This window comes from Taudactylus pleione, unplaced genomic scaffold, assembly GCF_031769625.1.
Source record: "Taudactylus pleione unplaced genomic scaffold, aTauple2 ptg000228l, whole genome shotgun sequence".
Classification (NCBI taxonomy): Eukaryota; Metazoa; Chordata; class Amphibia; order Anura; family Myobatrachidae; genus Taudactylus; species Taudactylus pleione.
The window spans coordinates 1,717,371-1,736,243 of NW_028284630.1; the positions used below are offsets into that span (position 1 = coordinate 1,717,371).

Sequence of the window (18,873 nt, forward strand, 5' to 3'; positions counted from 1 at the left end):
TTTGATTTTACCATCTGGGCTCAAGCATAGATATCCTTAAAATCTAGACTATAATGGTGGAGTTTGTGAACCCCTGACTTAATTCAAGAAGTATTCTTGAGTAGTTAGTCAGGTTCATAACCTAACTGAAACGCCATTGGGTTTATATAATCTATGTTTCTACATAGGTAGTCATTTTTACAGAAGGACCTACTGAGGAAAAAGTAAAATTATTAAAAAAAAACCAGTATGAATATCTTTATTTTATCTATTTATTACTTTTACTATACATTTTATATTCTAAATACTAGTAGTATGAACCTTTTTATCTTATTTGTCTAACCTTTATTGTCCTTATACTTAATATTTATATCTATTTTACCTTCACCTATTCTTTGTTAAACTATTATTTGTTCTATTTTGTTCACTACTACTGATGTTAAAATTCCAATCCGATAAATAGTATACAGTATACCTAGAATCTAATAATCACTCAATGTCTGGCGTGAGTGAGCTGCCAGGTCCTGTTCTACTCTGCTAGGGTTGAGCATCACTTTTTGGCAAAAAAGCATCTACGTCGCAATGTGATGTGTCAGCAGACTGTGCTGATTCATTTGATATGTGACCAGTGGTGTAACCAGGGTATTTGGATCCCAGGGCAAATAAAAAAATGGAGCCCCCCCAAAAAAATGGGTGTGGCCACAAGAGGCATGGTCACTTAAAAATGGGGCATGTCAACTTGACACACCCCTTTCTTGTCACTCTGAACATTCCTTTCCATATGCACCTTAACCCCAGTAGTGCCCCTTATACAGTACCCCCAGTATGCAATATCCCCAGTAGTGGTCCCTCTTATGCAGTCCCCTAGTAGTGCCCCTTATACAGTACCCCCAGTAGTGGTCCCCCTTATGCAGCCCCCCATTAGTTCCCCTTATAAAGTGCCCCCAGTAGTGGTCCCCCTTATGCAGTGCCCCCATTAGTTCCCCTTATACAGTCCCCCAGTAGTGGTCCCCCCCATGCAGTGCCCCTTACATAGTGCCCCCAGTAGTACTCCCCCCATGCAGTGCCCCCCAGTAGTGGTACCCCCTATGCAGTGCCCTTTATATAGTGCCCCCACTAGTAGTCCCCCCTATGCAGTGCGCCAAGTAGTGGTCCCCCTTATGCAGGCCCCCAGTAGTGATCCCCCCTATCCAGTGGCCCTGTAGTAGTCCTCTCTATGTAGTGCCCCCAGTAGTTGTCCCCCCAGAGCAGTGCCCCTAGTAGTAAGCCCCTTATATAGTGCCCCCAGTAGTAGTCCCCTCCCAATATTATACAAAAGAATGCGTGTACAGTCCGGTGCGCTGTCCAGATGCAGCCTATATCCACAATAAATGAAGTTACACCAAAAACTCCAAATAAGATAATAAGAAAAGAAGCCTATTGGGATAAAAGGCGCTTAGGAAATAACAAGAAAAAATAGAATAATACTTTCCTTCTATGTATAACTCCTGAATCCAAATTTCATACAATGGGTCAATATCTCATGGTCACATAAAAGGAGGGAGAAAAACATCCAATAGTGTAACACAGTTCTCAACGTCCTCTACACCTTGAAAAAGATCCTTGATAGGATTGAAACGCGTTGGTGAGGACCTCTGGCTTGTTTTTTACATACCCACAAGGTATACACAGGACCTTTTCAAGGCTTAGAGGGATCCCGTTTTCTATCAGCCTTTGATATTGAGAACCTGTTTTCATCTTTTTCCTGTGTGTATGAAGTATATGCCTATTTTATTTTGGATGTTTTAATAAATGTTTTTAATTTTGGACCTGTTTTTTCATCAATAAACACCGCTGTTTGATGCGTGTCTGAGGAGGAATCGTTTGTTTGGGGACCTACCATTATTATATATGTCTATATAATCAGCGTGGATCTGTAAGTTTCCTGTGTGGGGGGCAACCCCGTCTTTCATACCATGGATTTGATATCACTGATATGCCTGATAACATTCTACACTTGTGAGTGGAATGTATAGGGGACCTTCCCCATAACTGTAGACCACTTTTAATATTATTTATACATTGTACATATTTATATTTATATTGTTTGTACATATTGATTGCTAAACTGTGTTACACTATTGGATGTTTTTCTCCCTCCTTTTATGTGACCATGAGATATTGACCCATTATATGAAATCTGGATTCAGGAGTTATACATAGAAGGAAAGTATTATTCTATTTTTTCTTGTTATTTCCTAAGCGCCTTTTATCCCAATAGGCTTCTTTTCTTACCCTCTCAATATTAGTCCCCAGTAGAGGTCCCCCATCCTGATGCAATGCCCCCAGTAGTAGTCCTCCCCCAGTAGTGCCCCAGTAGATGTCCCCCCTCCCAATGCAGTACCCAGTAGTCCCCCCCAGTAGTGCCCCCAGTAGTAGTCCCCCCTAGTAGTGCCCCCAGTAGTAGCCGCCCCCCAGTAGAGGTCCCCCCCTCTCTCCGATGCAGTGCAGACAAATACAAGTAAAAGAAAGAAAAAAAAAACTTACCTGAATCCCGCTTCGGCTCTGGCCCCTGCCGCCGTCCGCACATCAGTCCTCCTGGGCTGGCGCGCTCTGCATTATGGGAGAGACATCATGACGTCTATCCCATTATCCACTGCAGGAGCCGGAAGGCGGAGCTCCTGAGTGAGCTCCAGCCCAGCTCTTGCAGTGGGCGCAGCAGCCGATGAGACTCTCTGTGGCTGCTGATTAACACACACATCGCCAATATGTGTGCAGCAGCAGCAAATGAGAGTCTGTCTGACTCTCATTGGCTCTGGTTAATACACACATCGCCGCCGCGCTGGCGGTGATGTGTGTGTAAAAATGCACCAGCCTGAGCCCGACTCCCACCATCCACCTGGTGCTATTGGGTAAGCGCTCAGGGGGAGGGAAGGGGCTCGGCTGTGCAGCACAGGATGGCGCTGGGTGCAGGGAAGCAAAGCACCGATCCTGTGTAAATGTGTAGTGCTGACCGCACTCATTGCGGTCGGCACTACACTGGCTAACTAGGAGGGGCCAGTACCGTGTCCTATGGCACCCAGGGCACACGCCCTGCTCGGCCCCCCTTAGTTATGCCACTATATGTGACACTTGTATATCTGTGTGCTCCTGAGTCTGTATATAAACCACAACGGAACTTGGAATGAAAACAGCTGCGGCCGCTACATTGTAGCACTTTGCATACAGATTCAGAGATTCTGTCGCACACAGTCTGCTGGTGCGTGCTAGTCACATCGCATTGCGACATGGATGCATTTTCGGCTAAAAAAGATGCAAAAAATACACCCAGCGCTAGCAGAGTATCACGTTACCTGGCTCACACAGAAGGGCTTTTTCGCACGACTGCAGCAAAGATGTACAAGGACGCATTTGTATATTCCTGCAATTTATTACTTTCCAATCTATCTTACAGTACCTGACTAATGTCATTGTCCTATATCCCAAGCCATTATTTAGAGAACATCTAGAGATCCATATCACATGTTTCACTCCCATTTTCAACACTCCACTTAAACTAACTTCCTGCAGTCTATACTGCAAATACTTTTCAACCTGTTGTTTTGCTGCTCTCTACATTATATTGTACTTACCAACTCTCCTCATTGTCAGGGAGACTCCCTGAAAAAAGTAATCTCCCTGACTCCCTGAAGAGGCTAGCAGTCTCCCTGATTTCACCTTACCCCCATTATGTAGCTGTTATATATAAAAATACAGAGATATATACATTCAAATGGGATCATTTGTAATCATTTTCTTGCATTGGTTATAAGGCACAATGGGCCTGATTCAGAGCCGCACGTAAACGGCCGCTCGTTCGCTCCGAGCGATGTTCGCACATCTGCGCATGCATATGGGTTTTAGTACGCATGCGTGAACCAGTCAGTGTGGTCGAAAATCGTGTGCTCGCAAAATAGCGAATGCCTGCTAATTTGAGTGACAGGATGAGGCGTTTGTGGGTGGTAACAGGGGAAGGTGCTTGAAAACGGGGAGTGGAGATCTGAACGCAGGCGTGCCAAACGGTCAAAACGTGCGTTTTAAGGGTGTGCATAATTAACAAAGCAGAGTCATTGACCACGTCACTTGGTTGTCTTTTAGCCTGAACTGCTCGCATGATTGCGGTAGGAAAATGCTACCACAAGCACTGCGAGCAGTTCAGACGCCTTTCGATGTACTCGATTAATCAAACAAATAGCGGAGATGACGTATGATGCGAGCGGCCAGGGGGCGTTTTTTCCAAAATAGTGAGCGCATGTTTCGTTCGCTCGTTCAGACAAAGAGGCGTCAACAGACCGCAAAGAGCGAGCGCTTAATTTAAATAGCCAGCCCCTTTTTCTGAACGAGTGAGCGCAAATAGCGTCCGGCTCTGAATCAGGCCCAATGATCCCTATGGCTACATGAATTTTCTCAAATGTATCAGTGTGTTTTCATATAACAAGTAGATCTTACTAACTGCTTTGGGACTTATTTACATTTGAATGTAAGTTAATATTATGACACGCCTCTCAGATGTAGCAGTACACGCCCACTTTACAGCCTCGCTCATAGATGTTGCTTTCGCGATCTCCCTGAAATGCTTTTTCAAAAGTAGGCTAGTATGCATTCTATTCTTGCACTATACTCTCATACGTCCAAACATTTCTATCTACTACCACTGCTCTTCTAAAGCATGGTAAACACTTACCCCAACACGAGCGGCCAAACACGTCGCGCCGACCCAGCGGCTGATTTGGTTAGCTATACATGCACATCAATTGGCCGCTTGATATATCTGGCCAGACATTTCAACTGGACGGGCATTTACTGTACATTTGCCCGCCCAGTTGAGATGTCAGTGTCAGCGGTCCCTGCGGCCAGTTTACGGGTGGTTTGCCCATACACACATGGAGATGTACCGAAATACCTGCAAGATATATATGTATCAGCTGTGCTGCAGGGCCGACCCGATCAACGCCATTCATAGACCTATTGGGTGTACACACCCGCCAATACACTACAGATATATGGTTTGTTGTTCCCAACTTAACTTACCAATCTTCCAAAAATAAAATTGCATTGCTTTTCCATATCTGTTATATGCAGCCTTCTCTCATCACTAATTCCACATAAAACACAGCTCTATGCTCCATACAAACTAGAATCCATAATTAGTGTAGTAGTGCTCAATACGTAACTAGCATTATTACCTACTGCAGTGCCTAGCCTTTCTCTCCAGGATCTGCATGCTAGTACCCAGGGCAGGATTAGGGGGGTGACAGGGGTGGTCGTCCCGGGGCCCCCACACACAAAGGGGCCCCCACCTCTAGTGCACCTGGCAAAGAGGGGTCTAAGCCTATACGACAAGGTGCCCGCTTTCATTAGCAACCAGCAGCTCCTGCATGTAAGTGTGTATGTGTACTGTTTTTATGTGTATGTGCTAGTGTTTATATATGTATGTGTTTGTTATTGTGTATGCAGTATATGTAAGTGTGTGTATACTGTGAATCTGTTAGTGTGTATATAGGTGTATGTATGTGTTAATGTGCATATATGTGTTAGTGTGTGTATACTGTTTATGTATAAGTGTTAGTGTGTTTGTATGTGTTCATGTGTTTGTATTCTGTATATGTATGTTAGTGTGTATGTTCATGGGCGTATCTACTCATTGGCCAGGATGGCACTCACCAGGGGCACCGGCCGAGGGGAGGCACCGTCCGGCAGTGCCTCCCATGGTCAGGGGGTAAAAAAAAGACAGGACGGCCGTGGAGTCCGAGGTACGCCCCTATGATGTCTGTCCAGGGCCTGGCATCCGCTGGTGAGTGAGAGGCAGTCACCCACCCCCTACTTCCCGGCACCTCCTCTTCACCCACCCCAGCAGCTCCCGGGCCAGGACCCCAGGTATGTGACAGGGTGTAGTGTTACTGGTGACAGGATGAGTGTGAGTATGTGGCAGAGTGTAGTGTGAGTATGTGACAGGGTGTAGTGCTACAGGTGACAGGCCGAGTATGTGACAGGGTGTAGTGCTACAGGTGACAGGCCGAGTATGTGACAGGGTGTAGTGTTACTGTAACTGGCAGGTGAGACATGGGCCTGGCTAGGGAGAGGTTTTAAGTACAGAGTACTTATACAGAAAATATGTGGGGAGGTTTTACCCTTTTTTCTTTTACCTCTTTTTTTTTTTTTGCTCTGGTCCCCTACAGCTTTTTATTTGTGTCCTTCATTTTTATCTATGGCTGCCTCCCTTAGAATACTTTCTATTAACGCGAGAGGGCTAAATGTCCCTGAAAAACAGGCTCAGGCCTTACGTTCCTTTCATGCCGAAAGGGCGGACATCGTTCTGGTACAAGAGACCCATTTCCGCCATTCTGATTCTGCCATGTTAATTATTTATTTGTAATTACAAGTCCAATTAGTGCAACTCCACCAGTGTAATAGCGATTCTGATTCTGCCTCTCGTCTTAGCAATCGGTTCTTCCCCACAGTTTATTATTGCAATTACACACAATCCAAATCTAAGGGAGTGGCAATTTTGTTCGCTAAACATCTTCCTGTGTCTAATGTGGTTGCCCATAGATTGGAGGAGGGGAGGTGTTTGCTAGTTAAATGTACTGTATCTACCCAAGCATTTACCATTGTCAATATCTATGCCCCTAACCAGGGTCAGCCAGCCTTCCTTGAAAAGATATTTGATAGGGTCGCCTCTCTTCAAGAAGGTATCCTGGTGGTTGGCTGGGACTTATATTGGGCCTTAGATCACCAAGTAGATGTGTCTTCTGGTTCTGCTGCCTTTCCAGTTCGCAAGTCACGTAAGGTAAGACGTCTTCTCCACGCTCACCAGCTGTCCGATGTCTGGCGTATTCTTCACCCCACGGATAGAGACTTTACTCACTTCTCACACACACATCAGTCCTATTCAAGTATAGATTATTTATTGGTAGGCCACAGATCTCTCCATTTAGTGCGGGATGCCTCCATAGGTCCGATGACTTGGTCAGACCACCCTACAGTCCTGTTGGATCTTTCTCTAGGGGTCTCTTATACATTTTGTAGAACTTTGTGTTTCAATGAGTCCCTACTGAATGATCCCTATTGTAAATCCCAACTTGCAGAGGCTATTGACAGGTACATTGAGTGTAATGTAACCCCTGATGTGTCGGGGCTTACTATCTGGGAAGCATATAAATGTATCAGTGGGAAATGCATTCAGCTGGGTTCTTATTTGAGAAAACAAAGGGTTCACCAGGTGGAGGATTTGTTGCAGAAAATACAGAGTTTGGAGTCTACTCATAAGGCTTCCCTCTCCTCTGATATTTATGTGGAGCTGGCTGCTGCATGCACAGTATTGAATATGCTCCTCCTTGATAAAGTTAAATACTCTTTTAGGAAATGCCGTAGCAGATATTATAAATGGGGCAACAAACCCGGGAAAATGCTAGCTTGAGCACTCCGTGCGCAGAATGCACTCTCTTTTATACCTTCTATTAAGGATGGGGAGGGTCTGGCTCTTTACGACACCAACAAGATTGCAGCAGCATTCTGTTCCTTTTACTCTTCCCTTTACAATCTCCCTACTTCAACATCATTAGGGCCATTAGTGACTATCTTGTTAGAGTAGGGTTCCCACGGCTAGCTGAGCTTGAGTGTGAAGAGTTGGAGAGGCCTTTCACCATGCTTGAAATAGAGGAGGCTATCAAATCTACCCCTACTGGGAACAGCCCAGGCCCCGATTGTTTTACTACAACCTATTACAAGGCCTTTAAGGATAGACTACTCCCATTGCTTCTGGAGGCTTTTAATACGGTCTATGAACAGTCCCCTTTCTCTAGACAGTCCCTGGAGGCCCACATTACAGTGATCCCTAAGGAGGACAAGGACCCCTCCCTTTGTCCCAGCTACCGGCCGATTTCCCTCCTCAATGTTGATATCCAACTCTTTGCAAAACTTCTTGCAAATAGACTAAAAGTTTTCCTCCCGTCTATTAAACACAGCGATCAGGTTGGATTTGTTTCAGGGCGAGAGGCTTGGGACAACATCTCTAAGATTCTGGCCCTTATTCATCATATCTCCACATTAAAGGTTCCAGTGATATTATTGTCCACTGATGCCGAGAAGGCGTTTGATCGCATTGACTGGGGTTTCGTGGCCGGTGTGCTGAGACATATGGGACTGGGTCCTGTCTTCTTTCAACGTAACCTTTCCCTTTACCATTCCCCTTCAGCCAGGATTAAGGTCAATGGTTCCCTCTCTGAATCCTTTGTTATTAACAACGGCACCAGACAGGGCTGTCCGCTGTCACCCCTGATTTTTATCCTTTGTATGGAGGCCTTGGCGTGGTCTATTAGGCTAAACCCCAATATTTCTGGTTTTGTTCTACAGGATCAGGACTATAAATTGTCCCTCTTCGCCAATGATTTACTGGCCACTATCACTTCCCCTATTACTTCCCTACCAAATCTCCTTGAAGAGTTTAGGCTATTTGGTGACCTTTCTAAATTTAAGGTTAACTATACCAAATCAGTTGCCCTAAATCAGTGGCGTAACTTCATCCAGGTGCCTGGAGGCAAGATAAATGTTGGTGCCCCCCCCCAAATTAAAATGTACCAACCCCCAGCACCTATGCCAACCCCAGCTGCCGCCCCCCTATGCAGTTCCCCCAGTAGTGTTCCCCCTGTGCAGTGCCCTCTGTAGAGGTCCCCCTATGCAGTGCTGCCTACGTAGTGCCCCCCAGTAATGGTCCCCCTATGTAGTACCTCCAGTAGTGGTCCCCCTATACAGTACCTCCAGTAGTGGTCCCCCTTTGCAGTGCTCCAGTAGCAAGGGCCCCTGTAGTGCTCCCAGTAGTAAGCCCCCTGTAGAATGCCCCCAGTAATGCCCGCTGTAATGCCTCCTATAGTGAGCCCCCATAATGCCCCCTGTAGTGAGCCCCCATAATGCCCCCTGTAGTGAGCCCCCAGTAATGCCCCCTGTAGTGAGCCCCCAGTAATGCCCCCTGTAGTGAGCCCCCCCTGCGAGCGCACACACATACAAATAAAAAAATACTTACCTGACACCCCGCTCCAGTGCTGCTGCCTTCCATCCCCAAAGCCCGCTCCTCGGAACTATGGGAGTGACATCATGATGTCACTACCATAGTGCATTGCGGGACCCGGAAGCGGAGCTCAGGAGTGAGCTCCATTCCTCCGGCTACCACCAGGGGGGACAGAAGGAGCTGGGCGCCCGCTGTTAGCACACTCAGCGGGCGCCTGGCAAATAGGGGGTGCCACCGCACCACCTGTATTGACGCCGCTGGAGGTGGAGCGCCAATCAGTGGCGCTCCATCTCCATAACAGTGCCCGGAACGGCCCAGGGGACAATGGAGCCAGGTGCCCCCTTAAGGGCTGGAGCCCAGCGGCAAATGACTCCATTGTTCCGCCACTGCCCTAAATATTTCTGCTCCACCTCAAATGATAGCTGGACTTAAATCTGCTTTTCCCTTTGCCTGGCATGCCTCTCAATTAAAATATCTCAGAGTTGTTATTACTACAAACCCTGGTCATTTGTTCAAAGCTAATTTCACTCCCCTTTTAGCCAGAATATGCTAAAATTTTCGATCTTGGAGAGCTAGACCCTTTTCATGGTTTGGGAGATTAGGCATTTTAAAAATGAATACTTTTCCGAAGATTCTGTATCTTCTGCAAACTTTACCTATTAAGATACCCCAGCGATGGTTTATGAATATTCAGGCTATTATTACGGACTCTGTATGGGGAGGGGGGAGATCCCATCTTAATTTAGATATGCTATACAGGACAACAAATAGAGGTGACCTCCGGCTCCCCAATATTCAGGGGTATTACCATGCATGCTTCCTGACTAGAATACTTGAATGGTCTAGACCTGATACTCCAAAGCAATGGGTTCAGATAGAAAAACAGGCTTTAAATATCCCTATTTTCATAACCCCATGGCTCCCTTCGCCCCCAGCTCTTCCCAACCTACCATTGGCCTACGCTATCCTGTTGGAGGTCTCTTCGTAGGAGTCCCTCCATCTCGTCTATGACTTCCCCATACTTGTCTTTTCTTTTAAATGCTCATTTTCTCCCTGGGTTGGATCTTAAAGCTTTTCATTGCTGGTTAGATGTGGGCCTCTTCCGAGTCGGACAGCTGGTGAGTGGGGGCAAGATTGCGTCATTTGCTGATATACAGAGCAAATGGAACCTACCTCAGGGAGAATATTGGCAATATCTACAGGTGCCCGGGAAGATGTCGGGAAGTATGCCCTAAAATAACATCTGATCAACTTTCTAGGTTGCAGGGTGTCATTCCAGTTGCAATCCACCAAATACAGGTGCTGCTGGAACAGCAACAGTGCCACCATCTTGACCTTGCACTCTGAATGGCAGTACCACACACACACCCCCCTAGTTACAGCCCTGACTTCAAGGTAGACACAGCACAGATTACTGGCCCTGTAATCCCCATGTGCATAACCTCCCAACTGTCCTGCATTCAGCGGGACAGTCCCATATGTATGGGACTGTCCCGCTGTCCCACCCGCGGGCCGCGGTGTCCAGCGGTGGGGGGGAAGTTGGGGGAAGCAAACACACTGCTCTGCATAGCAGAGCAGTGAGTACGCAGAGCGAGAATAGATGCTGTGCGCACGCCCAAGGGCAGCCCAGCATCTCGAAGATTCTGGGCACACCCCTTAGTGATGTAAATGGGAAGTGCCGCTAGGTCACACCCCTTTACACATAGGTCACTCCCCTTTTAGGGTTGCTATTAACAACTGTTGGGAGGTATGCTACAGTTTTGGAAGTTCTGACACCCTGGGGCTTAAGTAATAGGGTGCGACTTGCAGCCGCTGTGGGAACTCCTGCGAGTCTTCCCGTATTTTTAAAGCGGCAATAATTTTCAAGAAAAAATCAGCTTGGTTTTGCTTTAAAATGATTGCTGCTTTATAAACATGGGAAGACTCGCAGGAGTTCCTGCAGCGGCACTAAGTCGCACCCTATTACATAAGCCCCACTGTCTGAATTGATTTAAGAGATTTGTCAAAAGGAACAGGAAATGTTGGGTTGTAATTTTTCCCTCATCATATATGCAAATAGTAAAATATTCATCATTTCTAAGGTTAAACAAAATGTATAATCATGCAGAAAAGATGAATTCTAAATTTGCTACTTGTATAATAATTAAAGATAAATCAAAACTACAATTACTGAAGTTATTAACAAAATAGCTTGAATATTTATTTGAAAATGCATGTTACATATAGCTGACAAAATGCATGTTACATATAGCTGACAAAATGCATGTTACATATAGCTGACAAAATACATGTTACATATAGCTGACAAGATTTCTACAAAATGCATACTGGCCTCTCTCATTTACTTAGAGAGTGTTTGTGATTGCAGGGTCCCGAAGTGAACAACTCACTAATTATGTACATTATCATTAACAAACACCATGTAAATTAACAATTGCCTACAACTAATGCAATGTACATTTAAAAAAAAAGTATAGTTTCCCTTTAAAAACTGTTAGTCCCCAATAAGCTAGTGTTGTGTCATACATTTACTAATCAATGATTTTCTTAAAAACCACCCAAGAGTCAATGGGTTCCTACTGGAAATCATATATCTGAGTTAGTCTAATGGATGCAAATTGATTTGATTTCCACTCTATGCACATTAGTATTTAATTTGTACTAATAATCAATATTCAATGTACTGCTCCATTGTTTTGGAGAGTTCTTGGCAGTCTCTCCTCTATTGGAATAGTTTAAGCAAAGTAAAACAGCAGGAATTTATAATGAACAAATATTGAAAATTATTGATCAGCAACAAATCAATTAATATATAATTAGTGACTTCCATGGTTCTTTCTCCATCCTTTGACATAATATAGGTTAGTATAGATACTGTAAGACCCCGACTCATTTAAATAGTTACCTTATCCTTTTAGATAAATAATGATACAAATAAAACAATATAACATTTGGAAAGTCTTATGATGCATAGTGGATATATAAAATATGCATGTAGTTATTTTCAAGACTTAAACTGAGAATATTTAAATAGTTTACAAAAATATTGACATTCCACAATTTTAGGCAGTCAAATGTGTGATACTGTATATTGACATGGTATGCAATTATATCCATTTTATATAAACAAGGACATATATATTAGTAGATCTGCGTGACGTAAGTAACTCATAGTTGCTGACTTTTTGAAGCTGCTCTCTGGAAGAAGCCTGGAGAGGAGATGTAGCTGGCCACTTTGGGGGTGGGGCCAGGCTCCTATGTCATTAGGCCCCACCCCATCACCACAAACTGCCGCAAATCATTGGACTGCGAGGAGGGGGCGGGGCTAAATGATGCATTTTTGTGTCATTTAACCCTGCCCCTCCATACGGAGCTGTGATTCATGACAATTATCTCCTCATCCTGCCTACTTCACTAGGAAGTGGGTGGGATGCGGGAGTTCCAGGCACTCTTCCAAGGGTGGGGGGTCTACTCAAGATTATTTGTAATTGTTATTCCATATTAGCTGACATGCCAGCTAGCAGCAGATCGCTATTACTATTGATCCCATATTGCTGCAATGCACCTGTTTTCTAGGGCTTACTGCAAATAATTAAGGGCTTGATTCAGAGGTGCACGCAGTGATATTCACAATATTGAATGATATGATATTCATGTAGCTGAGTGATTATTTGCAACTGCACATGCTTACAAAGCTCTGGAAAGCATCTGATACATGTGTTACACAGAGTGTATGCACAAAGATGGTGCTACGATCAGGAAAGACGGTATCAGAGTTGGGGCAGCAAAATAATGGGCGTTCCTGGGTAATGACTGGGAGGTGGCCTGCAGTGAATGCAAAAAAAGTCTGTCTCTTGCGTGTGTTTTGGGAGTATTGCGGGAGTCTCGGGATCATTGACACAAAATGGCTTCTTCCATCCAGTGCCTGTATTTACTTTCAATGTGATTTAAAATGTTAAGATTGTAAAAGTGTAATAAAATGTCTGTAATATTATATATATATATTTTTAAATAAATATAGGTTGTAGCTAAATTATTCAATCAGTGTTTTTGATTCTCCTTGCAGAATACCAGCATTTCTATTCATTTATGATTTAGAATAAAAATAATTCACATGAACCTTAAGCATTTCAAGGAACCAATTAGACATTTATTTTTCTACTGCGCACTGAGGCTTAATATTTATGCAGCTTTAAACCAAAATGCAGCCTCAAAGGAAGCCTATCTAGTGACAAATTAATACCTTGGAGAACAGAGCTGAATAGTGGCAATAAACTAATTTGTTCCCCCAATAATGAAGAATGACTTTGCTTTGCCACATGGATGAATGTTGCCATGGTGACAAGACTTACCTCATGGCTTCTCGAAGTGCTCCTCGCTCACCAAGAGTCGTATGTTTGATGTCATCAAAATTATTTTCCAGTTTCTCACATTTCTGAAATAAGACATTTATGATTAATATAAACTAGTTTAGCAATTTCATATACACTTCTTCTGCAGATATTGCATGATTTATTAGGCTGTTCACAAATATTCAACAATGATTGCAAAATTGACATGACTAAAAAATTGGAAACCAATTTATAGTTCTAGTAGTTTACATACAATATTGCCAAACAGCACCCCCTACTGTGTAGGAGGTCTAAGCTACACTGTATTGGCAGAACCCAAAAATATAATAAAAAAATGTAAAATAACAAAAACAGTCTAATAGTCTGTCTTAAAATTAGCACTAATATATAGGAATGGATATTTTATCAAAAGTACAATTTTCTGTAGCTAGAAGTTACGGTGAGGCGTTTATTTTTTTAAAAAAAAGGCAAGACTTTTTTATTTTAAATAAATTGTGTTTTTAACCAAAGAATTTTACATGGCCATAGATCCAAAAATCTTCAAGAGTGTTATTGATAGGTACTCTTAAGAAATCACACACAAGATAAAAAAGACTAGAGAATCACACATTTCTCAGCTGAAGGAATTTGATCAGGGCCACACATTGCAACAATGAAACAAGATATTATGCAATGAATATAACAATATTTTATAGAAAATGCTTTGAATATCTTTCTTTGATCACACATTCTTTGGAAAGAACTGCCAACCAAATTTGTGAGAGCTGTTCCATGGCCTATGAAATGAGAAATATGGTCTCCTGAGCTTCGGTATGATGTGACAAGTCTTTGATAAGTAGGGGGAAAGGATTTGGTGTACTGCATGCATCTTAAACACAAGAAATCACCTTAACAGCTTGGCCTCTGAACGTTAATCCTTCAAGAAATTCTATTGTGGAAAAGCAAAGCAGGTGCTTTTCCTTGGCTCATTTTACACTTCTCTAAAATTCTTTTAAGAAATACAAATCTAGGGTGGATTACATCTGTCTTCTGCGTGTGGCTCGAAACAAGAAGGGGGGGAATACCTAGCTGCATTGATAGTAGATTTTGTCGATCGCTTTGTCTTCCTAATACAAAACACAACCTTTTTTTTTTCTTTAAGCATTTTCATCTCAAGCAGCACTGAAATATTTAAGCACTTCATGTTCATCCAGACACTTCGAAGTGTTTAGATATTCTGATTGCATCCACTTTTACAGCACATTTCAGGTATGCATAACAGAAGTAAGTTACCGGTATTCTATCAAAGAACATCAGGACTGCAGCATGCATTTATATACCAGTCATTTACAACATAAAGCATATTAAAATAAACCCATACAATTTATGTTCAGGTGGTAAAAGGCCACCATATTTATATTAAGAAATAACAGTTGCAATTTATTTTTACTAAAGATGTGCGTGGACCTCCGTGTTTTGGTTTTGGCAAAACCACCCTCAAGTGTTTTGGTGCGGATTTGGTTTTGGATTTCTTTAAAATTTGCAAAAACAGCTAAAATCGTGTAATTTGAACCTGTTTACATGTAATCCAAAACTCAAGATTAAGTTTTTAAATCCATTCTGAATTTACAGCAGGCCCGAGCCAGAACTGGTTTTGACTCGGAACCTGTTTTTCCAGGAAAACCAACCCACCCATCTCTAATTTTTACCAATATTCAAAACGACAAATTTCAACAGTACACAATAATGAGCACTATTCTTGCGGTTCAATTCTTAAGAGGATTTAGGGAGTGATTCAGACCTGGACGCTAAGCTGCACTCTCACGCAGCCAAAAGGAGAAGGGTATGCAAATGCCATGATTGCACCCTACCCCACCGGGACCACTGAGATCAGTGCTGTCTAAATTACAACAAAGTGACGTGTACAATGACTCTTCTTTGCTAATTATGCACACCCATAAAATGCTGTTTATATGCCCAGACACGCCTGCGTTCGCACATCCACTCCCCTGTTCACAAGCACCTTCCCCTGTCACCACAAACAAACGGCACATTATGTCACTCAAAGTAGCGTCCAGTCTGTGTACTACGAGTGCACAATTACCGAGCGCAGTGAGTAACTCATGCATACTCATACTGACGCAAACGCATGCGCAAATGGGCGATTATCGCCCATAGCATGCATCCTCGGCTTAGGGTCTGGGTCTGAATCAGGCCCTTAGTACTGTAGGCCAATAGTTTGGATGATTTGTGAATTGATTTCATGTAGAGTGTAACTGTTATTGAAAGAGTGTTTTTTCGGAAGATTGACAAACTTTTGAGCATTGGCGTTGTTTACCAAAGGTAAATGAGACATCTGCTGTGGTCCCAGTCTTTGCCTGTAAAAATCATGCTCACTCAAAGGAAGACTAAAGATCAGTGCTGAACCGTTAAATAGATTTAGCCATGAGTATCATAATTTACAATTTCCTATTGGATCTGGTCCTATGGTGATGACAGGACCACCTCAAGTTAAAGATACTGCACTATAAAAGATAAATTAGTCACCTGACCAAAGCAGGGTTAGTTGAAAACAATGGCACAAAACATAGAGTACATGCACCCATTTGCCTTATCCTAATTGGTGCTGCTCACTCACATAAGCCTTGTGCAGAATAGCATGCACATACACTCTGCAGACAGATCTCGCTACTTTTTAGCAATTGCACATACATCGGAGCCTGCATATGTAAGTATTAGCAGCTACAGTTGATTCAGAGCCATACGCATCTTTACCATATATTCACTTGCAGCTGAGTGGATGCACTTGGGCAGCAACAGGGCATTCACATACAGAATAAATGTGCTATGATGGGCAAGTAGATGCTATTCAGCATTTACAGGAGTTCCAGATTATTTCAGATGGGTCACTTGTACCAAGGCTACTTTTGCAAAGAATGTATGGGGACGGATGGAGATCAGCATTTTTCCCAAGCAAGTAAGCAACCAATATAAAGTAGCCACAGATGTAGCCAAATTGCGTGTGACTGTGATTTTCACCTTTGGGAGTCAACAGGATGTGGCTAATTATCTAAATGGTATCCTAAAAATTGCTTGCCTTCAGCCTACAGCCCACAAAGAGGTAGAACATTTGTTGCAGAATACAATGTACTCCCCCCTTTGATTAGATGTGCTGTGTGATCTCTCTGCATTGTGCAGAGGAGGTCACATGATGCAGAGACTGGCTGCCTCCATTATGTTCAGTTTTATTCTCAGAGCTGGAATATAGAGCTGGGCTGCAGGTGAAGTCTTGCTGGCAGAGACTTAGCGAGGGCGGCTACAGTGGAGCGGCTGCTCCTGCCAGGGCGCTAGAGAACAGTCATCTGGCAAAGGGCAGAGCACCTGCTAAGATGAGCCTGAAGCACATAAAGAGATCAGTGCCTCCAGACAGGGGGCATGGTGTGGATGGAGCGACACCTAGCCCCCAGTGTGGATGCACTGATCTCTTTATGTGCTTCTGACTCATCTCAGCAGGTGATCACCAACCCAATACCTCCACCTCCCCCCATTCGAATGGCTGTTCTCAGGTGCCCTGAAACAGTGAGGAGGGGGGATGAGATCTGAGTAAGGGGGAATATCTCTGTGTGTGAAGGGAGGGGAGCTTTGTCAAGTGGAAGAGCTGTGTGTGTATCAGTGTGTGCGGGGGTTGGTCTGTGTGAGTAGGGGAGATCTTTGTGAGGGGGAGAACTGTGTATGTGTGTGAAGGGGAGGATCTGAGTAAGGAAAAGATCTGAGTGAGGGGGGAGCGCTGTGTGTGTGAGGGGAGGCTGAGTGAGGGGGGAGAGCTTTATAAAGGGAGGTGAGTTGTGTAAGAGAGAGAGCTGTGGTGGGGTCTGAATGAGGGGGATCGTTGATGTGTTTGAGGGGAGAAGATATGTGTGAGAAGGGGGGAGATCTGGGTGAGTGGGGAAAGCTGTGTGAGAAATGTATACGATGTATGTAGGTATATTTATATACTTTACTATGTAGCCCTGAGGCTGTATTTTGTGTAGGGCCCTGTGGGATCTTAATCCGGCTCTTGGACTGAACAGAATGGAGGAATAGGTGGAGCCATGGCAATAACAAAGAGGGAGGAGGGGGCAGTGGAATTACTTTAGCGAGTTGGAATATGTCTAGCCTTCCATTTGCCAGTTTGATACTGCCTCTAATGTTTGTTTTTATTTCCCTTTAATTTGCCTCTACATGCTGGACACGCCGCCTACCTGGCACACTTGGGGGATGGGGGCGCGGTAGCACACACATGCTCCGGGTGCCATGGCTACATGCTACACCCCTGCTTGCTGGATGCCTTTGGACCACAAGCCACATAATGCCCCCACCAGGACATCTACACACGTGTGCCTTCAGTTTACCTCCCTGCCCCCCCACACACACACACACGTGTACCTACAGTTTCGTTTACTATACACTAAACCTGAAATTACATTTAACACTAACCTCAACATGACAGTACTTTTTATATTATATTATGCTGAGCTTATTGCCATGGATTTATACAAATGTCCCCTTTTTAATTGATGTACTACTAGTGTAGCTTAATAAAGTGCCTTTTTGGAGATTTTTTTTTTTATTACCAATAATTGTCAAACTTGTGGACTGCTAATGCAATGTGTACATTTATAAGATGGTGTTTGCATAGTCTAAAAAAGTTACATTTAGGAAGTCTAATGAAATTCTGTGCATGTGTTAGCATATGCTGTGCTCTTGTAAAGAAGAATCTTTTAAGTCTATTTTCATCTCTGTAGGTGTTAAACATCAAAAGTATGAATCAATACACTGAAACAAACAGTGCAAAAATAAAGCAAAAGTAGAAAAAAACATTAAATATGCTGCTAGAGAAACAAAATGTATTCAATTTATGTAATTTTAGCAGATCTATTGGTATTCCTACAGCTGTAACTTAAAAGATTTTTAGGATCTTTCATACTATGTGGATGACAGGCTTTAGAGCATATTAGTAACACTATGGGGAAAATGTACTAAAATGAGAGATTTTAGAAATGGAGATATTGCCCATAGCAACCAATCAGATTCTACTTAACATTTAACTAGCACCTTCTAGAAGACAATAGCTAGAATCTGATTGGTTGCTATGGGCAACATCTCCATTTCTAAAAACTCTCATCTTAGTAAATTTACCCCTAATAATGTTGTTTCTTTACTCATTAAAGCAATATTAGGAATAGTGGTAAATATTTCTTTAAAAGTTAGAACCTGTGGAGAACGTAAAAATTCTCGTTTCATAGCATAGCATTAATTTATTGACGTTCTAACTGTTGACACTATCACATCATACAATGATGATTTTTAATTTCACCATGCTATAACTCATGCATATCTATAAACCATTTGCATAGCCAATGGGCTGAAAACAAACCATCATGACAGAGAGGAGAAGGGAAGAGGAGGAAGAGAGGAGGAGAGAGGCGGGAAGGAGAAGAGAAGAGGAGGAAGAGAGGCGGAGAAGAGGAGAAGAGAAGAGGAAGACTGATGTGATCT

At 43.3% G+C, this 18,873-nt stretch overlaps 1 protein-coding gene across 2 annotated transcripts in view; it reads right to left on the reverse strand.

Moving 5' to 3' along the window:
- DPYD (dihydropyrimidine dehydrogenase) overlaps positions 1-18,873 on the reverse strand; it is a 1,460,234-nt gene that overhangs the window by 1,192,479 nt on the left and 248,882 nt on the right. For both annotated transcript variants that reach the window (XM_088479173.1, XM_088479172.1), the window contains exon 3: positions 13,357-13,439. In XM_088479173.1, coding sequence (XP_088335299.1) covers positions 13,357-13,439 — 83 coding nt within the window. The remainder of the gene's footprint in view (positions 1-13,356; positions 13,440-18,873) is intronic.